Consider the following 25832-nt stretch of genomic DNA (forward strand, 5'->3'; position numbering starts at 1 on the left):
TAATTATAGTTTATAAAGTTTTAAATATGGATATTTTATTACGAGATATTATGCAAAAATATGTTATGAAAGATTTTGATAGGACACTTACCACTGACATTTTATCTTTATAAAAAAAAAAAAAAAAGTTTCGATTTTTTCGATCTGCTTTTGAAGAAATACCGTATTTCGTGCAATCTATCAGTTGCAGTTCTGGCGCCTCCGTCTCAACATACTGCACAACGCAACGTATATTCACATCAAATGTTAACGCTAAGGAACGGGACACTGCAGTTCACAAAAGTTCATTATTTGCATGTGCTTTAAAGCCTTGCCGTTTAAACATGTCATTCGCGTGCTGATGCGCTGTTCTAACGTGCGCTTTTCTGAGCACATTCACCCGCTTGGGGTTCATGCACATGCACTAAAAGCCTGTCTACAGCGCCTGGTTACTGAACTAAGTTATCTTTTTAGTCTTATTGCGCTAATACTGTCAAATACACACAAGGTTTACATAAACAAAGTTGGTTATGTCTAAAGTGAAAGCAAACAGAGAAAATTGAGAGAAAATTTGCTTGTCAAATCGCGTCGCGTGCAGGTCTTAAAGAGACAGTAGCCTAATAGTAAACATGCTGCCGCTCGTCCTTAAAGGGATAGTTCACCCAAAAATAAAAATTCTGTCATTATTTACTCACTCTAATGTTGTTCCAAACCTGTATTCATTTCTTTCGTGACATTCATTCATTTACCAAACAGTTGCTGGTCCCCATTGACTTCCATAGGGAAAAAATATACTATGGAGTCACTGGGGTAACGTACATCAACTGTTAGGTTAGCCACATTCTTCCAAATAACTCTTATTTTCAACAGAAGAAAGAAACTTATTCGGGTTTATAACAACTTGAGAGTGTAAATTATGACAATTTAAATTTTTGGGAGAACTATCCCTTTAATGTTAATAAAACAACAAAACACAAAGAGGAAATCACTCACTGCTCTTGACTGAGAACTTTAATAAGAATCAATGTAATTGATACAGTTAAGTATATGTTGCGTTTTATTTTTTATATTTGTTCATTTAATTACTTTCTTCAGTAATAGGCTACTGTTAAATACACCTTCTGTAGCTGAAAAAAAAATAAAACACTGTTTATTTCATTTGTATATTAAGTTGTGTACGTGTAATGTGTATCTTTGTTCTTAATTTTTAATAACAGAAAATAATTACAAAGATTTTTATCTTCGCCACTTTGGCCTAAACGTCTGCCATTCTTTTTTATTTTGTTTCTAGGCTTTGTTTTTAAAATAGGGACATTAGTTTGGCTGTAATGCTCAGTCACTTGCAAAATAGTAAAACCAACATGAAAAAGAATCGTGATAAAATCGTGATATGATATTTTTGCCATCTCACCCACCCCATATATGAACTGAACGTTCAATATAACTAATTCTTGAATAAATTAATAGGGGAAAATCGTTTGCTGGTCTGAAGTGTTGGGGTGACAATAAATTGCCGTTCTAAAGTGCAAAAGTGTCCTCATTCACCCTATTATACCGACTATTTTAGCAATAGTCGATAATTAGTAGTTTTTGCTATCCGAATACGAGTGTTCTTTGGATACCATTCAACTAAATGATTACACTCCTCGTAGCTTATAGTCATAATGAAAGTCATTCCGCGTGAATTATGAACAAAAATCCATTTACTCTATGTAGCTTCACCTGCAGTAAGCTATAAGGTGAACAGTGATTAGCGCTTTAAATGCAACCAGACATTTGGGAGAGACAGAAGCCTCGTCCCTGCAGTGATTGATGTGACTCATGTGGCTTTGAATGGCTTTGCTGTCACAGATAAAGGGACAGAGATGAAATCGAAGTGGACAGGCCGCTTTTACCCTCCGGCAGCCTCTTGCGTCGTTAGAGAAACTCACCTCAGCCGGGCTGACAGCCACCCCGCCCGGACAGTCCACAAGTTAGCCCGATGAAAGACACCTTGGCAAGGTAGATGAATCCCCTTAAGGGACGGGGAGAGAAACAAGGGACCGCACCTAAACATCCAAAGCAGGGCCAGATAGAAAATACGTCTCGAAATGTGCTTAAACTAGAGTCAGAGGACATAATGGGTTTTACAAAGTGAATAAAAGCCGCTCCATCAATGCCAGGAATAATTTTGCAGCGGAGGAAGTTTTGGTTGAACTGAAATAAAGGGGTAGTGGTGCCCTCTACTGGACAGGAAATGAAAAGCTAAGCAAAGCTAGGCTAGCATGGACACCATATTGTTTACGAACTTTAAAAATGCTAAAATGGACAATAAAGCAGTTAGTAAAACATTAAACACAATATGAAGTCTTTTAAAATCATTTTTAAATGATCAAATGTCGTTTTTATTAGATTTGATTCAGTGTGTAACCCACAAAAATGAGTCCTTCAAAGTGTTAAACCATTATATAATGATGGTTATTTTACACTATGCTAAATAAAATAATCAAGAAGAAAAGAAAATAACAAGTAGAACGTTTAAACCGAATAATATTTTACAGAAACGAAGGGAAATATACAGTACTGTCAAATATGGAGTTGTTTAGTGTCATATATAAGTAGGAAAAGAAGTCAACATCTTATTTGTTATGATGATGTACACATTATGAATATTACACAATTTTCCCACATAGGTTCACAAGGAGGCTTTTTTTTTTCTTTTTTTTCTTTTTTTTTTTACATTTGAAGCACAATATTTTACATTGGTAACAATTTTTAGCCGAATGTCCACTGTTGTTGGCCAAAAAAGGTGATTCAATTGATATAAAAATATTAAAAGAAAAAACTTTAAAAAGGAACAATTACATGATAGATATTTGCACATCCCCTGCACCACCGAAGTTAAACAGAAAGGACAACGTTCATTTCAACACAAATCATACAGTAGTGGCATTTGTAATAATTTACACGACACATTATGTAATTTTCATAATCCGATTATGTTAATGTATCTTGATTCATTCTGCAAATGGCAAAAAAAAAAAAAAGTCTGTAAAGTACATTGACAGGTAGCATGTATTTAATGGGATACTTCTGTTGTGTATGATTCTTTTTACAATAGATTTCCGTCCTATAACTGCCCAAATAAAATATGGGACTTGCTTGACATACAAAGCCCTTATGATTTATATGTCCAGACTACATGCATTAGACTCATTCTCTTAAGAACACATGCCCGATGTTACTTCTGCAACACCGTACTTGCTTAATTATAGCAATTTGATATCATATTAGGATATTATGCTACAGTTTTCATTTGATTTCATGGGATCAATATATTCTAAATCAGATTTAAAGTCAATTTTGGTGAATGCTGCATATTTTATCTCATAAATATCTCTATGTTTTGGTACCTTTTATAAGACAATAAAATATGTAGTTTTTGTTACTATTCCAGTACTTACAAAAAGGCTACTAAAAATATGAATCCCTCCATCCATTCATCATTTATCAATCTCTTTATCCACTAAACCTTTATGGCTATCTTCCCATGTCACATGTAAACTCTCAAAACATGATTCATGTCTTTTATGAAAGCTTTTGCATCATGAAATACTTTAATACAGCATAAGCTATGGATTTTTGAGAGAAAGAAAAAGCATATACTATTTTTTTTTTTGCATTGTGACTACAGTAGATACAGTACAGGATGTCACATCCCTCCAAATGTTTGATTTCTTTTATATCATTCATCGTCATCATCGGGGTTTTTTACACAAGCCATACGGAGTGCTCAAAAAGAATCGCCTGCAATAACCGTTTCTTTAAAAAACGCATGAATGAGAGCAAAAGACACAGATAGGCATCGATGAAGCAAGGAAAGCCCAAAATGGAAAAAAAAAATATGTTTTAGTTTTTCGTTATTAGTAACTTGGGTGTTTAAAATACACATAAAACCACCTGCATAAGATACAACACTTCTTAATTTGAAAAAGCTTTAAGAAAAACACAGTTTTGGCCAGTGAGGTAACCTGTTGCTTGTTCAGCGTGGTTGTTGTGTTTATTTACCCTCACTGCAGACGTTGATTAATAATGGGTGCTGCATCTCACTTAGGCTGGCAGGTGAGTTTGTGGCTTATGGGTCTGGGTGGCGTTGTGGTTGGTTGGGGCTGCTGAATCCAAAATTTCAGAGTAGACGACGATTCTTTTTGGTGGCACGCAACCTGAAAGATACAATCACATGGTTTCTTAAAGAGACAGTTCACCCTCATGCTGTTCCAAAATTCTTTTTTGCGTTACACCGGGGGAAAAAACAACAACATACATGTTTGAATAAAAATTTGTTTTCTCATATTGCCTTGTATGGACGAATATTTTAAAAAGGTAAAAATTCAAATAACACCAGATAATCTTTCATATTTTCTCTTATATTTAAAAGCATAGTCCACCCAATAATGAAAATTCTGTCATCATTTACTCACCCTCAAGTTGTTCCAAACCAAAATACCAAAATATCTTCTTTTGAGTTCAGCAGAACGAAATTTATACAGGTTTGGAACAACTTGAGGGTGAGTAACTGATGACAGAATGTTCATTTTTGGGTGAACTGTCCCTTTAAGAAATAATTAAATTAATATTAAATATACAATTATAATACAATTATTTATTGAATTAAATGTATATATATCAGAGATAATTAAAATAATTTTGGTAACACTTTAAAATAAGGTTTGGCCGTTCATTCACACGTCAACTGTGTTCTGGGAGCCTGAAAATGCAAATTTTTTAAAATGGGTTTCAAAGTGCAAGTTTTTGAAAACGATACTGTGATTGTCTGATATATTAAAAACGATACCGTTACTGCTCCCTGTTAGTTCCTATTAGTTAATACATCAATTTTAACAAATGAGACCTTATTGTAAAGTGTTTAAATGTATAATCAGTGTAATAATAATGTAAATTGATAGTAATCTAAAACTCCAATATACCCCTTTAAATTTCTGAGTCTGCTCAACATCAGAAATTACTCCAGTTCAGCAGATGGTCTCCAGGTGACACTGGTTCTGTAGGAAATTTAAAAAAAAGAAAGAAAAAAGACATTTACATTTAAGATGACACAACAGAGACAATTCAGATGAATAAAGGTTCTTTGTGGATAATAACAAAATGTGAATGTAATAGGGTCACAATACCAGATGTGTTAGGAGTCATCGGGTAAGGTTAGTCACGCATGGCGGTACTTTATATAGAAACAGAGCTTGCCTTTACCGTGTCATTCCACTGATGTGGAAGGTCCTCTGGCTCTGGAGGGTAGGACATCCAAGATGGGCTCCGGTAGGAGGACGGTGGAGACAGGACGAAATAGTCAGAGTAACCGGGACGGTTGGCAGATATGGCATATACTGCTGTCATTGGGTTTCCTGCAAAACATTGGAAGGCAGATTGTTTGAAAACCCAAAATATTAAGGGGTCACATGATGCGATTTCTTGTTTTCCTTTTTCTTTAGTGTGTTATTGTAGCTGTTAGTGCAAATATAAGAGTTTCATAACACCACCCAAATGTACACGCAAAGAAAGAAGGCGTAGTGTTCTCACACCCGTAGCACGGCGCGACGCGCAAAAAGACAGTATAATTCGCGCTGGCAAAGTTGATCGATCAGCTTGGTCATCTGCATTTTCCGGTTCAGATTCAGTCTCGAATTGATAAGGTAGTACGACAACATTATCACCTGTCATTAATGCTTTGGGAGCTGATGTTCCAAATATGGTAAGGGGCGTGACATTTCCGTCACACGCTTAAGGTTTTTGGGCCAATCACAATGCACTGGATCGCCGGCCAATCAGAGCACACCGCGCTTTTCAGAACGATGAGCTTTGTAAAAATTGACGCGTTTCAGAAAGGCGGGGCATAGAGGAGCAACAATAATGTACAGTATGTATAAACTGAACCTAAAACCATTGCATTAAAGGGATACTCCACTTTAAAATGAAAATTCTGTCATCATATACTCACCCTCATGTTGTTTCAAACCTGTATGAATTTCTTTCTTCTGCTGAACAGAAAGGAAGATATTAGAAAAATGTCAGTAACCAGACAGTTTTTGGTACCATTGACTTCCATAGTAGGAAAAAAATATACTATGGAAGTCAATGGTACCAAAAGGTGTCTGGTTACTGACATTCTTCTAAATATCTTCCTTTCTGTTCAGCAGAAGAAAGAAATTTATACAGGTTTGAAACAACATGAGGGTGAGTAAATGATGACAGAATTTAATTTTAAAGTGGAGTATCCCTTTAAACTAAATACACAAAATAATGTTCTTTTTAGAACCATCATATGACCCCTTTAACCAACGTTTCCCGAACACACTGACCTGAGTAGCTTGTCATAGACTCGTCGACAGTAACAGCAGGGAAAGGAGCTCGGTTGATTGGCAGATAGGGGGTGCCATTGTGCTGACTCATCTCAGAGGCCTCAGACACTTGAGGCTTCAGACTCATGTCTGGTGTGGAGCTGCAATGAGAGATGAAGAAGTCTTGTTATACTGTTATCAAACCACCAGGGGGCAACGCTGGCCAGCATCGCCTCAGAGCCGCATGACAAACCTCAATGCAGTCCGCAGGACTGACAACCATGCAAAGCACCTTTAATGCATGCCAGCCACATAATCTCAGAGGAAAAAAACCTTGTATAAATTTACATGAGGCTCATCTCAATACAGCTCGCAATGTGATGCTGTAATGCTATGTGCTATCTGTCAGAAAAAGAAATGTGCAAAAAAGCTTGTCGCGTAAGGCAGTACGCTCAATTGTACACCCGCTGTGCCCTTTATTGTCAGTTAAACCTTATCTTCCCCTAAAGGGCAATATGACAGTTAATAGGTACATCAATTCATATTAAAAATCAATAAATTAATTGGAAAAAAGGTATATCTTTGTAGCTAATAATTATTAACATGTGGATATCAAATGCATTTTCTTAATCTTAATTAATCTAAATTAATTTATCAAAATGATTATTGACTGTCACATTTGGTCTTACATAAAAGGATGCATAAAAATGTACCTTTTAGGTGTAGATATAATACTAAACCACAGGAAAACTACAACAAAACAAAACAAAAGGCATGATCCGAATACGAGTATGAATGTGTTTTATATATAATGTTAAGCAGCTGGAGTTATGGCTGCTAAAAAAATCAGCTTTGCCATCACAGGAATAAATTACATTTTAAAATATATTGAAACAGAAATAGTTATTTTAAATTGTAATCATATTTCACAACATTACTATTTTGACATTTAAAAATAAAATAAATCCAGCCTTGGTGAGCATGACTTAAATATGACCTTAAATAAAGTATGGAAAATAATTGGCATGCAAACACAGCAAATATAATATAATATAATATAATATAATATAATATAATATAATATAATATAATATAATATAATATAATATAATATAATATAATATAATATAGGCCTATAACCCAATGCACGATCTGAATGAGTATGAATGTATGTGTGAATATATAAAATATATCTATTTTTTTAAATATATATTTTATTAAAGTTATATTTGTTAAATAAAATGTATATAGTTATATATCTTTTTACAAACTACAACGAGACTTTTTTTCAAAAACGTTAATAAAAATGATGTAATTAAAAGATGGAAAATAATTTTGCATTAATTTATTTTATTTAGCATGCAAATAAGAATATATATATATATATATATATATATATAAAATCTATAATATAATATAATATAATATAATATAATATAATATAATATAATATAATATAATATAGGCCTGTAACCCAATGCACGATCTGAATATGAGTATGAATGTATGTGTGAATATATAAAATCTATCTATTTTTTTAAATATCTATTTTATTAAAGTTATATTTGTTAAATTAAATTTATATAGTTATATATCTTTTTACAAACTACAACGAGACTTTTTTTCAAAAACGTTAATAAAAATTATATAATTAAAAGATGGAAAATCATTTTGCATTAATTTATTTTATTTAGCATGCAAATAAGAATATATATATATATATATATATATATATATATATATATATATATATATATATAATCTATAATATAATATAATATAATATAATATAATATAATATAATATAATATAATATAGGCCTATAGCCCAATGCACGATCTGAATATGAGTATGAATGTATGTGTGAATATATAAAATATATCTATTTTTTTAAATATCTATTTTTAAGTTATATTTGTTAAATTAAATTTATATAGTTATATATCTTTTTACAAACTACAACGAGACTTTTTCTCCAAAACATTAATAAAAATTATGTAATTAAAAGATGGAAAATAATTTTGCATTAATTTATTTTATTTAGCATGCAATATATATAATATAATATAATATAATATAATATAATATAATATAATATAATATAATATAATATAATATAATGCATGAACCAAACATGAGTATGAATGAGTATTTTAAGTTTTCTCTCACCGCCTCAATGATGTTCCAGGTGGGGCTCCGCCTCTTGGAGGGATGAGGGGTGGTGGGGAACCCAAACCCATATCAGGCAGCTGGGTAAACCTGAATCCCTGCAGAGCCAAGCACAAAGCAACTTTATGAATACTTATACGATGACTTATATCAACATATGACCCTAAATCCTCTAGTTTCTTCCCAAACTCAACTCAAAGTACAAATGTTTGCATTCATTTCACAATTGTCAATCGCGTCAAAGCACTCACTGGTTTGGGGAGGCTACACTGGTGCATTTCCGGCCCAAAGGAGGATCCGCGCTGTAGAGCTCCATTGGGGTGGTTCATAGTCCCAGGTGCGCTGGTAACCCCGTCCAGGTAAGGGCTACCGTGGCTGGGGTTGTACGGACCGTGAGGGTGGTGGTGATGATGGTGGTGGTGGTTTGCCGGGGTTGGCTCGGCAGAGGCCAAACCAAAGGCGTTGTCCAAGAGGAGGTGCATCTGCTGCCTCACTTCATCGATGGAAGGCTGCGAGCTCAGGGTGGACGAGTCGGAGTGACCTTTGACCTGGTGCCCACCGCCGAAACCCAGGGAACTCAGTAGGCGGTCCACATCTGTCTCTTCAAACGGTTCAGGCTCACCCTGAGGTGGATTCAATGAATACACATAATTAAACGACATAAATATTTCTTCTCTGGTTTACATGTTTCAAAGTTCCAAAGCTAGAACAATGATAACACAGGGTTAAACGCAGTGTTAAAAGCCCTGATCTCACTTGTGTTGCAAATATTCTGAAAACTCAGAACTTTTAAAAGCCCAGCACATTCACGGATATCATCCGATATCAAATTTCCAATCTAAATCACTGAAAACACCATAATTGTAATTAAGCTCAATGACGTACTGCTATTTCATGATGACGTGGGTTATTCAGGGTTAGGTAAGGAGCATCATCTCAAGCCCCCTTCCGTCATAACCGGGTTTAAAGATAAACCTAAAGGTAATCGCCTTCATTTAAGCCTCGAAGGAAACTTGAGCTGACTAAAGTAAAAGTAATCTCTGCCCGCTCCCTAAACTGTGAATGACGCGCCGTGCGGAAAGACTACAGCAGAGGATTTGGGGTCCCATGATGCAAGAGGCCGGAGCGCTTACATCGTAGCCGCTGTTGCGGATGCCCCTCCTGGATCGCTCCCTCATGACCAGCATGTCCATCTCTGTCTCCACAGGGCTCGGGGTGTTCAGAGACTGCCTGCTCCAATATGCAGGTTCCCTGTGGGAGTCACTGGGGAGAGAATGTTAAAAAATTCAGTATTGTGATCTTACGAACCAACATATGGTCATGGAAGTCATGGTTAATTTTACATTATGATTTATTTTTAGTTTTATACACACTGAAATATTAATGTCCAAACATTACGTGCTCTGTGTTTTTCGGAGAAGAGCATTAAGGAGATCTTCATTCATGCCACAGGGTGAATTTACTAAGGATTAATAGTGTTGTTTATTTGGATCATCTGTGTTGTTTTAGTACGCAATTTCAATAAAAGGAGGTATGCAACAACTATGCAATGGCACAAACATACAAACTTATACTCTATATACAGTGTACTACCATTCCAAAATATGGGGTCTGTAAGTTTGTTTTTTTTTAAGATTTTTTTTTTTTATAAGAAATGTTACAAAAGTTTTCTATCTCAACGTAATGCTGTTCTTTTAGACTTTCTATTCATCAAATAATTCATCAAGGTTAAATGTATCACAAAAATATTAAGCAGCACAACTGTTTTCAATATTGAATATAATAATAAATGATTCTTGAGCATCAAATCAGCATATTAGAATAGAATTTCTGAAGGATCGTGTGACACTGAAGACTGGAGTAATGATGCTGAAAATTCAGCTTTGCATCACAGGTAGAAATTATATTTTCGAACATTAAAATTGAAAGCGTTTATTTTAAATTAATTGTAATATTTCACATTATCACAGTTTTTATTGTATTTTTGATCAAATAAATGCAGCCTTGGTGAGCATATAACACTGACAAAAACGTCTTACAAACCACAAACTTTTAAATGGTATTGTGTTTCATATATGAATTAATAAATTATTGTAAAATATTTCATTATATATGTACTTATATTTTTTCTATATATATAGTATGCAAGTATGCAAAATTTATTTTGCACTAATTTATTTTATTTAATAAAATATTATACAATAATTTCTTTGAACAAGGTGTGTAGATAAACGATGCTATCAATAGAATAGTATGATAATATAATAAAATATATAATAATATATAATAATTAATATATCATGAGTTCTGTCAAATTGATTAATTGATTCTAACAAAAGGTTTTGTTTCTATAATAAATGTGTGTGTATATATATTATAGCATATATATATGTGTGTGTGTGTGTGTGTGTGTATGCAATATATATATATATATATATATATATATAAATGTGTTTGTATGTGTATATATACACACACACAGACATGCGCACACACACACACACACACACACATACACACACACAATAATATATATATACACATATATATTACATAAACAAACTTTTATTTTAGAATCGATCGAAGAAGTGTAAAAGTTCCTTAACTGTTTGGTAAATTCCCCCCCATGATTTTAGTGCATCTCCTGTATCTAGGAACACGCAACTGGCTTCATTTTCTCTAAATATTTTGGGATGAGTAATAGCAGGGATTTAATCTCCGCCTACCTCCTGCGGTACTTTACGTAAGTGGAGGGTTTCCTGTCCTCCTTCGGCCCCCTCAGATCTTCCAAGTCCAAGGAAGCATTCTCACGTCTCAGCCTGTCTCGATGACTGTACATGTGACCGCTCCCGCTCCCGCTCCCGCTGCTGCTCGTGACCGGCCCATCGCTGTAACCTTTCCTCTTAGCTTTTAACCTCAGCTTATTACGATAATGCTCAATGTCCGACTTCTGCTTCAGCCCCATGTTGACCTGCAGGTGAAAAGCTGATGCTATTTATTTGCTCCCATTTTGTGCAACTCAGCAGCTCATAAATCAGTTCAAATAGAATCTTTTTTTTTTGCTGATCTTGCAGGGAAAATCTGTGGAACAGATTCTGTGTGGGCCTGACCACTCGACAGGCCCCGGAAACAGTAAGTCTACTGTTGACAAGCACTTAGCACATGTAAAAATAAATCAACAATAAAAGCCTCCTAATGAGGTGGCCCCATCTCCATGGTGACAGCAAACTCACCTCTCCGTTCAGGATGACAGAGTCTTGGCTGTGATTGGACGAGTCAGGATAAGAATAGTTGAGTGGGGCAGCCATAGGCTTGATGGTGATGAGGCGTAGAGAGCCAGTTAGAGAATCATAATGGTCTGCAAAAAGACACAGGAGACCAATGCAATCATAAAATTACAGCAGGAGGGTAAAAAGAGGATCAGTAAAGAGTGCAGCTGTAAATACTCAAAAAGAGCGTAATACTAGTCACTGGTGCAGAATATACTGAACAATTCATTTTATATGGGTTTGGGGGTTTCGTGGGAGATATCTTGGCTGGCCAAGCTTCTTGTTGGACACCATATATAAAAATGTTATAAGAATAATGTTACTATATTGCTATTTTAAGACCGTATAAACTTATAAAACCTTTAATAAACTCTTTATGAGAAAGAAATTCATATTAATACTTGTTTGAGCCAGTTACAGAACCGATGTGTGTTGACATTTTGTTAATTTAGTGTTTCAACACTAGTTTTTCAAAACAAACCAAAGTGAAACAAAACAAAACAAAGCAAAGCAAAGCAAAGCAAAGCAAAGCGAAACAAATCAAAACAAAGCAAAGCAAAACAAAGTAAATCAAAACAAAGTAAAGCAAAACAAAGTAAATCAAATCAAAGTAAATCAAAGCAAAGCAAAACAAAGCAAAGTGAAACACAAAAACATTATTTTTGTTCAGCAAAAATATCTATTGTAATATTTATTATAAACCAAACTAAATTTATTTGAAAAGCAAAGTGGCATAATATTTAAAGAATTTTTTTTTTTTTTTTTTACACCACTGGCAAAACTTTGACACAATTTAGTGTAATAATATAATGTAATATAATATTTTTTTATTATTTATAAATGTTTGTAATTTTATAAATGTTTATTATTTAAGTTCTCATGAAAGGACTTAAATATTAAGTTCTCATATAGGATATATTTCTTCTTAAGGGTCTTTTTTTTTTTTTTTTTAAATATCCAAGTATCATTTGCCTCTACAATAATTTATCTTTTTTAATGATGCTTACTTTTTTTTTTATACTGGGAAACAAGACAAAAAACGAATGTATTTTTTTTTTCCCCAATAAATTAAACCTAACATTCTTATAAGGCCATTATGGGTTTTATAAATGGCTTATGAACCTACTAAAGGAATGATAATTTTGTTGCTCCTTTTACTTCTGTCTTTCTCACCATTTCTTGTGTGTTGCTCTTCTTTAGGCGCTTTCTGTGCCGTTGATCTCCGAGCTGTGGAGCTTCTGCCCGTGTTCAGCTTCCCGGATTCATTGCTCGAAACAGAGCCGTCCTCGCTTGGCAACCTGCTGCGGGTAGCCATGGCAACAGAGGCAATGGTTAGTCTGTTGCATGCAGTGTGATGCAGGGTTAACAGTTGCCTTTCAGGACCCTCTGGCCTCTGTTAACCTGCGTTAAATTGCAGTGGTGTCATTTAGCAGACATCACCGTAGGGTGAGCATCCACTCATCATGTTTTGTGTCATTTAAACAAATGTTCAACAACAGGACGACATCCTGCTCTGAAACAACAACCACAATGAGCCACGGACAACATATCAGAATGCACATCGTGTGCCGGCGAGAGTTGTAAGGCATCACTACTGGATAGAATGTTGGCAAGCATTTCACGTCAACACTGACTTGCTAGAATGAAGAAAATTTAAAGCTGACTTTTTTATGGTATATAATAAAAATGATGAAGAAACTGAACTGGTCCCGAGAGACCCATATCGGGTGAAATGCAATCTAATTTAAACAGAATGTGAAATGAATTTGAAATCAAAACTGACCAAATTTACTATACAGTATGTATATATATATTATATAGACACACACGCATTATTTAAAACAATTATATATTTACGTTAAAATTTGAATACATACTCTTAAACATACTTATATAGCCTATATATTTATATATATTGTACTATATATGTATACATACATGCTTAAAGTCACATATACTATATACTAACATTATTGATGTCACTAACTAATATTAGTGATGACAAATCGATTAATCGCTATTAATTGCATAACATAAAAGTCTGTAAATATATGTGTGTATATGTATATGTATATATATATTATATATATATATATATATATATATATAGTACAGATTATTTTAAACAATTATATATTTTTATATATTAAAGTTTTAATTATACATTTGTACTATATATTTACAGACATACATCTCGTTTTACTCAGAAATAAAGTGAGTTGAAAATGGGGTCCACATTGATTTTATAATTCAATTTTATATTATAAGATCCATAGAGTTCAAGGAACCTTAAAAGCAATTAACTATAATTACAAAATATTTATATGAAATATTTCATTTTCACATCACAAAATAAATGCTTCGACCAAAAACCCCTCTCTCTCTAAGAAGGAGATAATAAAGCACAGTCAACAAAATATGAATATTACATTAAATCTGCTAATCTCTCAGGCATGCGAGCCAACAATCTGCCATGCACATAACACCCAGCCCCACTGGACTCGCTGCCGCACGAACACACGCACGTCTTCTGGGTCTAACACAGTCGGGCAGAAGAGAGCGTGGATGAGTTGGCCAAGCTGCCTATGGGCACACTGAATCATACATGATTCTGGAGCTGTGAGCGTTCTTATCTTCCCTGCATGCATCTCTGTCTGTCTCTGCCAGGTTTAAATGCTCGTGTATTCACCACATTTACTTTCCAAATAATTATTTCCCCAGCCCTGCTCTCTGCAGGCTCATTTCCCTTTAATCGTGCCACTCAGGAGAGATAACAAACGGCAGAATACATTTGTATTCCGGTTAATAAGCACGGAGGCTAATAGAAAAAGAGCAAGAGAAGGAGAAACAAAAAGAGGGAGAGGAAACGCTAAGCCACACTGCAACGATTTCAAGGATCGGTGCTCTTTGCTCTGTCGCATTGTCCCGCGTCCGACATAAAGGCATATTTACGATCCCACGGCCCGCAGAGAGTGGTTAAGTAAGCCTGGAGATGTGGGAGATGTGTGGTGGTGGGTTTTAATGACCTTGAAGGGCCGCTTTTGCGACGAGACCGCCGTGCGAGCTGAACACTGATACATTTCCTACCGTCTTTCATTTGCATTTTTAGGCAGGATGAGAAAAGAACCTTGGGATCTTTTGCTCTTTGTGAAGAAAGAAATTTCTCTGAAGCATCGAGGACAAAGAAAAACACACAAAAAGATTTAAACCCGGTGCACACGGCACGATTTGATCTGTCCTTAACGTTTTTTTGCTTGTACGGTATGACTCCAGCGAGATCTTGAGTGATGGTCTTGTTATACATATTAGTTAGGACTTAAGTGTCAAATAAACAGCACTGACTGGGCTATTTTTGTCACATAATGTAAACCACAACAAGCCATTATGGTAATTTCAGTAATATTTTTGTCTGTCTTTTCAAAGAAAAGTTTGTGGATTGCTCATTTTTCAGAATAAACTTAAGCGCCCGGTTTCACAGACAGAGCTTAGATTAAGCCAGGATTAAGCCTTAGTTTAATTAGGGTATTTAAAAGCTTTTATGCCGTAGAAAGAAAAAACATTACTGGTGTGCATCTTGAGACAAAACAATGGCACACTGTATGATTTTGGTCATGATTTTGTCCAAAAAAAAAAAAAGTATATATATAATTTGTACTTTTTTGGACAAAATCATGACCAAAATCATACAGTGTGCACCAGGCAGATGTTGGCATTGGGGATATTTTTGTGGCACGTCTGTCTTTCTTGATTTAGATTCTATAAATATACGTCAAAAGAACCATGTCTTTGTTCCTAAGCACACGGTGTACTTTGTTCTTCCCTCCACAATGTCTCAATGTCTCTGCTGCGTCTTAAACTCAAGAGCTTTACCAGTAATTATACGTCATACTTGAGGTGTACTTGATTTTTCAGCAGGAGGAGATAAGAAATGCAACTCAAATAGAACATTGCGGTCATATCGGGTGGAATGGCTTTTAAAATTTTATGACGTTCAGGCTTTAAAGCCTCTAGTGTTCTATAGAGAGTTGAGCGATATACTATCATACTAGCTTATTCCATTTGGTAAGCCCAAAAATGTTCATACTTCCACAGTGCTTCTTTGTTCTATAATTAAAGCACTCACCTGAGATGCATCTCGGTCGACTGGGGTCTTTTTGAGGCTGTGCCATCTTGTAACACCGCCACCCTCTCTTGTGTGAGAGGGGCGTCCCGTACCGGTAGGGACAGGACAAGTGTTTCCTTGGTGACAGTGAGAGCCTCCTCGCCTGGCCGGCCCATGTGCTTCTTGGCGTAGTCGAAACCCTGCACGGGCTGGACAGGAAATGATGCGCCGTGATTGGATGGTGGAGAAGAAAGTAAGAGTTACACAATGCCACATCCAGCGTTTCATTTCAATCAGCAAAGGAATGCCGGCCATCCTAATTTATTCATGGGCTGAAGGTACTTTGAGTCAAACTATATTTTATGGAGCCCGCATACCATGCATCAAGTTGCCATGGGATATTTAATATGGGAGAGCTATGGAGCCCCTCGTTTTAATGAATTATGGATCAATCTCCTGCGTAACAGGGCGAACGGAGGCAGGGTGCCTTTTGGATCTTAAAAAGGTGTCACAGGGCGTTGCTGTTATGATGTAAATGGGGAAAATGTGTGATTAATTCAATTAATAATTCATGCGACGCTGCACTTTGCACATTGTGCTGTCACATCTACAAGATCCTTTAGTGAGGTGTATAATTTCTACACTATGAGTGTCATCAAACAGAATTGCAAAAATAATTATAATGAATGCACAATATTCAAATTCAGTGCGAGAAGCCGATAATTATTTTCATGTTATGGCTGATAACCAATAAATACCTATATTTAAATTGGACACAATTTTTTAATAAAAAAACAAACAAAAAAACTCAATAATTCTAAATGCTTCACGTGAATCATAATATTTGAATGTAAAGTATGAAAATGTTTTTAATTTAATTTTAAGATTTGGTAAAGATTGGATTTAACATTTATATATTTTGTGAGAGAGAGAGCGAGAGAGAGAGATTTTCATTAAGTTGCATTTATTTAAAAAACATATATATATATATATATATATATATATATATATATATATATATATATATATATATATACTAGGGCTGTCAAACGATTAATCACGATTAATCGCATCCAAAATAAAAGTTTGTTTTTACATAATATATGTGTGTGTACGGTGTATAATTATTTTCTATATATAAATACACACACATGCATGTATATATTTAAGAAATATTTGCATGTATATACTGTGTATATATATTTATATTATATATAATTTATATTATATATAAATATTTTATATATAAATAACACATTTTTCTTAAATATATATGCATGTGTGTGTATTTATATATAGAAAATAATTATACTCCATACACACACATATATTATGTAAACACAAACTTTTATTTTGGATGCGATTAATCGCGATTAATCGTTTGACAGCCCTAATATATATATATATATATATATATATATATATATATATATATATATATATATATATATATATACACTATATACACACACACACATATATACAGCATATACTGTACACAAACAAACTTTTATGTTAGATGCGATTAATCGATATATATATATATATATATATATATATATATATATATATATATATATATATATACAGTATATATATATATATATTATATATATATATCTATATATATATATATATATGTGTGTGTGTGTGTGTGTGTACATTAATTTATCATTACTGTTTTTTTTTTGTACAAATTGGTGAAATGAGCATGCTCAACTAAATAATCAATATTAACAGATACAGATAAAAACATAAAAAAATGAATATATAGGTAGGTACCGATTTATCTTGCATACCTATCTAAAATGTGTTGACAATACCAAAAAGCAACAGTGTTACACACAACTTTTCATTTTAAGATCATCACCCTGGATGTTCTGTATTGGACATTGACCTTGAATGAGGTAAAATCCAACTCAAATATATTTCACATTCTCAGCTGAACTATAATTCACTTGTGCTTCATCCGATTGTATTAAAAGGAGCCGGACGTGGGTTGCGACAGTCCACAAACCCCTTATATAAATCTTATTTCAATCCAAGTTCAATTTGATTTAAGTCTAGAGACGTTGAGTCCTGATTGTAAGTCTTGCACAGGATGTGAATTGATCTTCCTCACACGGTTGTACAAACAAGCATGGAAAACACGTAAGGGCTGCTCAAACACAACGACAGGTAGAAGCAAAAAGCAGGCAAGCAGACACACATGCAATTGATCACGTCTGAGCCTGACGAATCATCAGTGCCGGTATCCGAGTCCTTATGCCACTTTACACACCTCCACTTATTTCCCTTCGCTAACACAGGAAACTCTTGCGTGAAACCGGAACGCTTTATACACTGATCCGTAAATTACCGTGCATAAGCAAAATCATGTTCCTGAAAGGACATCTTAATTGGACGGAGCAGGGAATGTTTTCAGATCAGAGAACACGGCTAAGAGGGAGTATGATCAAAGAGACGATTATCATAATTACAATTGATTTGCATATTGTTTCATTCCATTACTAAAAAAAATACCGTTATACTACAGGGATAGATCACCCAAAAAGGAAAATACCGTCATCATTTACTCACACTCATGTTCTATGCCCATATGACTTTTCCAGAAGTTTTTTCCAGAATGTCGAAGCTGTTGTTTTACATACAATGAAAGTGAAAGGTGAGCATGGGCTATCATAAAATCATCATGTAAGTTGTTTATATGAATTGTGCATTACATTCCAAGTCTTCTGAAGCCATTTTATAACTTAGTGTAAGGCACAAACTGAATTTAAGTTTTGGTCACTATTCACTTTCATTGTAAAGAAAGAGCAGCTTCGACATTCTGCTAAACTTCTATTTTTGAGTTCTATGAAAGTCGAAAGTTTTTTTTTATATATATATATATTATTCTCAACAAGGCTGCATGTGTTTAATACATTAAAACAGTAATATTGTGAAATATTATTACAATTTCAAAGAACTGTTTTCTACTTTAATATATTTTCAAATGTAATTTATTCCTGAATTTTCAGCATCATTACTCCAGTCTTCAGTGTCATTCAGTGATCCTTCAGAAATCATTCTAATTCTAATCTCAAAAAGACATTTCTTGTTATTATCAATGTTGAAAACAGTTTTTAGAAGAATAGAAAGTTCAAAAGAACAACATTTATTTGAAATAGAACATTATAAATGTCTTTACTCACACTTTTCATCAATTTAATACATTCTTGCTGAGTAAAAGTTTTAATTTCTTTGAAAAAGAAAAATCGTGATGCCCTTAAACTTTTAAACGGTAGTGTATAATATACACATTTTGCTATAAATACATATGCACACATAAATCCTATAGAATCCTCATTCCTGTTGGGTCTTTTAATGTATACAATTTTAGATGGAAAAGTCCTGGTAATCTATTTAAACTTCACCTAATTATTCATATATATGTAACCTTGGCATATCTCTCAGCTTGGGGTGGCCTAATTTATTACCCTGCATTTGGCCTGTATCTATTTAAAAGCCTCATAATCCAACCACAACAAAGAAATCAGAATACAGTAATACTGTGGTAATACTTTAAATCCTTCCCATTCTGTTATTAGTCACTGTCCTACAATCTCAAATGGAGGTACAAGAGAGGAGATATTTGTGCTGTGCAGATCAAAGATATCCTCAGTGCACTAGATCTTACTGAACAGTTCATTGATTATGCAGAGGATAGATAACCTTCTGTTTCCCCTTCCCCCTGAAGACCGATTTGCCACAAGCACAGTCAACAAGAAGAATGTCTGGACTGTAAGCATGCAGCCAAGCACCATGAACAAGCCAGAAAATACCTGGTGGTGATAACTCCCATCTCTTCGATATGAGGTCTAGACAGGAAGAGTAGTGAAGACACAATTGGAGGGATATTTTGTGGGAGTCAAAGTGAAATTTGTCATTCCAATGTTTTAAACAGCAAGTGTTTGAGGAACAATCCACCATTTTAAATCGTCTAGCACCATATTCAGAAATAAGATTTAAAAAAAAAGTTATTTTGTGAATAGTATGAAGGAAAGCAGGATATTTTAAGCCTGTTGGTAGTCATGAGATGACATCATCGGTATGACATCACAACGGGTCTCATTCACAGTCCTGACTCATTAATATTGAGAATAAAAACAAACCCACACACGAATCACAGTTTTTTATGGGACAAATTTTTTTTGCACATAAGTACTCAAAGTTGCTATCAGATTTTTAACATATAAATGTACTTTATTAATATAAAATAATATATTTTATTTTATACATAAATATATAAAATGAATTAATGCAATCAATATAATTAATAATACTCAATAATTTAGTTAACAGAATTAATCAATTGTTATATATAGAAAATAAAATATAAAAAATATTTGTTAAAATAATAAAAAAAATACAAAAAATGTCTATTAAATTGTTTATGTAAATATATATATGTGAAATTGATTGTTATATTTACAAAAACACACACAAACACACACACACACACATATATATATATATATATATATATATATATATATATATATATATATATATATATATATAATTACATTAAAACAATTTAATCATTTTTATTTTTTTAAAAATTGTTTTATTTTTAATCTATTTAGAGAAAATAGTACAGAATTTTAATATGAACCATTCATCAGTTATAAACCATATGAAAACAATTATCAGCTTCTCCATGTCAGTCAGAATTTTAAAAGTGGTGTATTAGTGAATGAGACCCATTGTTAGTGGACTTCCTTATAAATTCATATTTAATATTAAATGGATTTAATAACATGATGCTGACATAACCGGCCCCTGTTTTGACAAGACAGTGATGATTTGAAGAGTCGTGGTCTGGATGAGCCTACCTTAGTGCGGCTGTGGAAATTGCGAAACGCACTGGTCTTGAAGACGGTTCGGTTTCTCCTGCATAAGATAGCAACCGCCATGACCACCACGACCATCACAATTGATACGGGTATCAGGACTGCCAATGTCCAGAGGTTACTAGGCAGACTCTTCACCACCGCTGTTTACACACAAACACATACATTGGAAATCAATAGACTCAGTCACAATGTTTGCACATGATTTCCGCCACTTGCATCTCCAGCACACTCTCTTACAGTAATCCAACTCCCCTCTGTCTCCTACTGTCTATGGTTAGCTCCTAATGAGCTGAATCTGTCTTTCGGCTGTAGCTCTTATCTGGGAGATTAAACCCCCACTGCTGGGTCTGATTGTGTTTTATTCATACAAAACCGGGGCTTTGCTTTTCTCAGGCAGACAAACTGGGCTTGATGCCCCAGTTGAGAGCTCAGTAAACTTGTGTAAACTCTCTGCACCCAAACCCCCTGCGGTTTCTCTAGCGTGGTTTGAGATAGCTATAGACTTCATTCGGAAAAAATAAGTCAGCATTATCATGCTTGCTTTTTTTTGGTTCCTCATCAAGCTAAAAGTAGAATTTTCAGTTCATTGATAAAATATTTCTGTTGGCTATTCTTGCATTGATTAATATAACAAGGTCTTCAAATTTGCTAAATTTGCTGATAAGATACAACATTGCTAGCTGGGTACTTATCGTTTCTAGAAATGTCTTGGGTCCCTGTATAAAAGTAAAAGCCCAAAATATACCTCAATCCTGACAACATGGGCATATATTGTTGTTGCCGTCTCCTGTATTTTCCAGTTTTTCTTGTGTCGCTACTTTGTGGACAAAGAATCAGGTTGCACGCATACTATACTGACGTCATGCGCACTGTACGCATACACTAGCGTACGCATACAAACAGTTTATTCTGCTTATTTTAATCGTCCAGCAGATGAAAATGTTTTGTTTTTGCAAAAATGTGCAATTTGAGAGAACTTTGGTGTCAGTATGCAACTTTTTACACACTAAAGTTTAATAGTTTCACACTAAAGTTTAATAGTTATGATTAGGGGTTTGTCCATATCACTACTCTTAAGTAAGAACATTAGCAAGGATAATGCAAACTATAATGTACTCGTCACTTTTGACACTTCAAACATAGTTCTAGATCTGATTTACAGTAAACACTCACAAAATCCTAGGATTTCCTGCATATAAAAAGAAACTAATTGATGGTTTGGAAAGAAAGTGGGCTAAATTAGTAAAATAATATACATACCCTCTGCTTGAATCTGGACGAAGTATCCCAGAGTGAGAGCCATGGTCTGAGAGTCCACTGTGTTGAGGGTCTTGGCCGCAGTAGTGCCAGTTATGGGAGATCCATCTACTTGTACATAGTAGGTCATTTCAGCTGGGTTTTTGGGACCAGGCAGTCGTCGGATACTGACCATCTGTATGAGGAAAACACTCTGAGTTGATGTTTGATGTTTCCAACACAAACTTCAGCAACTAGCCTCAATCGAAAACCCAAACTGAATTGAACATTCGATTTTAAATGGCCATACTTTACACTTTTGTAGCATTTTTTCCTTGAATTCCATTTAGAATAGTAAAATTTCTTGCACCAAAACAGACATCTATATGCAAAAGATCTCATTTATGATTGGCTAACCTCTTTGGATGCAAAATGAGTAACATAATCCACATCCACCTTTTAAAAAACAAACAGGCCTTAGTTTCATCACTAATACATTAATATGTTTTGCTAATTGGTTGCAGGTTGTTTTGGGGAGGAACTTTCTCATTCTAGAGCATTTGATTGGACAAAAACCTGTGTAGTGCAGGATGAGTCATCAATATATTTGATCTGTTTTCTCAAGGCAAGAAAAAACTATAAATTGTAAATGCTAAAATTACAAACAAAGAACAGATTGACAGCACACCTGGACGGTGTAATCGCCTACGGTCGTGGCTCTCCTGAAGCGGAGGCCGTGTCGACTGGCAACCAGAAAGAGCTCCGCCAGCCGCTGCTCCATTAGACTCGCAAAGCTCTGATAACTCCCTTCAAGAGAAGAGCTGTCAACGTCCTGAATTACTGGAGAGAGAGATAGAGAGATGAAGCAAGGTGAAAAAGAGAACTTACCTTTCTTACACTTCGAATCTAAAAAACTGCAATTACTATAGAATTGACCTTGGTAAAAAGGATTTGTTCTCCTGGGTAAAAGAGGGGGAGGAAGAGCTAGCTAAGGCAACAGCAAGAACATTGAGTGCAAGAACTTAAAGCTAGAAATAGCTTTTTCATGCTCAATATTCTGATCAAATGTGATCTCTCCAAATCAGTTAATGGGGGAAGCTAAATAATACATCAATAGCTATCCTCAAAAAAAAAAGAAGACTCTCTGAGTTTAAAAGAAGGGGGAAAAACATTAACTAGGCTTGCTCACATAACACATGCTGGCAAATAGCTGTCTGGGTGCTGGTTAGCAGCTGAAATATTAAGGTAATTACCTGTGATTATCCAGTAATCTCGGGTTGCTACTGAAGTGTTAAGGTTGTGGTACTCTAGAGCTGTGAAAAGAGCGATAAAGACAGATGGATGTTTACTAGAAAACCATTCTGGAAAAAAAAGACAATTCTGTCACCATTTACTCAACTTTATGTTATATTGGTAATTTAATGTTATCATATCGGTCTTATATGTAGAATAAGCTGATAAATTATAGTCAAATGATCATGGGACCCATAGCCTACTTAAGATAAAATGTTACTGAGAGCCAATAAGCCAGTAATATATCATTTTTATCCATAGCACACATGAATTTTGTTTCTTCATTCCTTGTTATATTTGTGAAAGATTTTTTTTTTTAATATTGAATAAAAATATAGTATCTTTTAAATTCATAAATATTTACTTGAATGCATACTAACATAAAAATATTGTGTGTGTGTATATATCGATTAGATAGATGCATAGATGGTTATATATTATACTACTAATAATTAATCATCACATATTAATATGGATCTACTCTACAATATATTAGATATCACATCTGGACTTTCTTGATTTTTTTGGTAATCATTCTCACAAAATTATTATCCTCCAAATCCAATATACTGGTTATCAGCTTCAAAATATAATAATTATCAGTTATTGGTATCTGTCAAAATTTCCATAATCGGTGTATCCATAGTGCTGTGGTAACCAATAAGATTTTAAAAGTACAAATATTCTAGTCTCTTAATTAACATGTTCACAAAAGTTGCATGCATATCAGTTAAAAAGCCTAGCAAAATAGCTGTTTAAAATAGTTTTAGATGGAGTATAGCATGTCACACAGCAGAACATGTCAATTTCCCAAAAGTGTTTCACATCAACTACCCATCTAAAAAAGGAGAATGCTATGCATCCTTGGAAAATGTCTTCTGGACCAATCAAAACTGAAGATCTCTACCTTAAGGAAAGCATAAACTCACGGATTCAAACAGAAATAAACATGAGCTACCGTTTGTGCACTGACATGAAAAACACGAGCCGTGCTGCAAGTAAATGTAACATCAAGCAGTAAACACCAGCTGGAACTTACGCTCAGCGATGATCAGAGGGGGGAAGAAGAGAAAGTAGCCCACCAGCTCGGCAGTGAGCTGGTTAAGGAGTCCGCTGGACACAGTACCGTTCAACGGAGTGCTACCGTTCCACACCACATACACCAGAGTGACTGCCAATGAATTCCCGGTTTGATACGAGTTCAGAATCTGTCCGAAAACACAAAGAAACTATAAATCCAAATCCAACAGAGGGACGGCGTTATCAGGCCTCTGAAGTTAAGCCATTCATCAAACTTTGTTTTCAAGTTCAATTGAAAAAATACCTCAACAGAAAGAGTCCCATAAGAGTCCTCCACTTTCTCCTGCGCCTCAGCAAACACATTTTCCAATCGTTGCTCCATCATTTGGATGAACACGCAAGACTTGCTGTCATCTGCTGGCCCAATAAATCTGAGAACTATATGCAGAAAATAAAAAAAACTTTTAACCAAAAACACACCAGTTTCCATTCTAGTTACCAAGTAAAATGCAATTTAACAAACAGCTAGATAAAACAAAAGTTTGTCTAGACAAACTTACAAGTTTGCATGAAAAAGCCTGAGAAAAAGTTTTAAAAGCTTTGTTTTTCAAAGGTTTTCAGTTTGAAATAGTTTGAAGTTTAAAGTAGTTTTAAAGCTTAATGTCTGACAAATCGAATGATCGATAGATAGACTGTCGATATGTAGATAGAAAGATAGACTGTCGATAGATAGATATAGATAGATAGATTTTAGCACATTGCTAGCATGAATTAACATGTTTTAACATATTTTTAACGTTTTCGCACATTACTAGCATGAATTAGCACATTATTAGCATGAATTAGCATGTTTTTGCACATTGCTAACATATTTTAACACATTGCTAACATGAATTAGCACAATGCTAGCTTGAATTAGCATGTTTTAGCATGTTGCTAGCATTATTTAACACATTGCTAACAAGATTTAGCATGTTGCAAGATCGAAAAGATAAGCAAGATTAGAAAAGATATAGCACACTAAGTCCGAACAGTCTGACCCGAGTTTGTAGAGTTAGTAAAGCTCTAGGACGAGTTAGAGCCAGATATTTTAGTCTCAGAAGAATAATAACTTTAATCCAACTTAATTCATGTAGTGTGAAAAAGGTTAAACGAAGAGACTCATGTATAAAACTTTTATGTATAAAAAAAAATGTTGCATATCTAAAATGGTTCATCAAACGACAGGCAGATTTCCCAACAATCTCCCAATGGAAAAGAATCTCACCCGTTTTGAGCTGCAGGTGGATGCCGAGGCTGGGCAGCCAAGGGGCCACTGGATTTGGGACGGCCAACAACACAGGAACATACTCTCTGATGTCATTCAAAAGCTTGTCAAAGCCATAGGAAGATAAGGTGTCTATTACGACAGAGGCCACCAACACGGTCTTCCCTCTCGAGACGTAGTAGCCCACAGTCACATTAGAAGGCGTGCAGATATCTCTTTCCAACTAGAGAGAACACATGTGATGTAAAATGACATGAATAGCATGTA

General features: G+C 34.6%; 1 protein-coding gene across 9 annotated transcripts in view; it reads right to left on the minus strand.

Moving 5' to 3' along the window:
• Positions 1-2332: 2332 nt before the first annotated feature.
• The window catches only part of kiaa1549la (KIAA1549-like a), a 48632-nt gene continuing 25132 nt past the window's right edge, over positions 2333-25832 (minus strand). Inside the window, exons 5-23 of one of the 9 annotated variants that reach the window (XM_079859487.1) lie at positions 25566-25788; positions 24603-24736; positions 24318-24486; positions 23239-23298; positions 22674-22825; positions 22010-22181; positions 20729-20889; positions 19676-19711; positions 15873-16060; positions 12923-13050; positions 11714-11838; positions 11207-11451; positions 9614-9743; positions 8732-9103; positions 8481-8578; positions 6333-6472; positions 5221-5378; positions 4947-5021; positions 2333-4181 (exon numbers count right to left, since the gene is read on the minus strand). In XM_079859487.1, the coding sequence (XP_079715613.1) occupies positions 4992-5021; positions 5221-5378; positions 6333-6472; positions 8481-8578; positions 8732-9103; positions 9614-9743; positions 11207-11451; positions 11714-11838; positions 12923-13050; positions 15873-16060; positions 19676-19711; positions 20729-20889; positions 22010-22181; positions 22674-22825; positions 23239-23298; positions 24318-24486; positions 24603-24736; positions 25566-25788 (2721 nt within the window). In that variant the 3' untranslated portion in view covers positions 2333-4181; positions 4947-4991. The remainder of the gene's footprint in view (positions 4182-4946; positions 5022-5220; positions 5379-6332; positions 6473-8480; positions 8579-8731; positions 9104-9613; positions 9744-11206; positions 11452-11713; positions 11839-12922; positions 13051-15872; positions 16061-19675; positions 19712-20728; positions 20890-22009; positions 22182-22673; positions 22826-23238; positions 23299-24317; positions 24487-24602; positions 24737-25565; positions 25789-25832) is intronic. The other 8 variants (XM_079859489.1, XM_079859492.1, XM_079859490.1 and 5 more) reach the window with 8 other exon arrangements.

This window comes from Squalius cephalus (genome assembly GCF_949319135.1).
Source record: "Squalius cephalus genome assembly, chromosome: 23".
Taxonomy (NCBI): Eukaryota; Metazoa; Chordata; class Actinopteri; order Cypriniformes; family Leuciscidae; genus Squalius; species Squalius cephalus.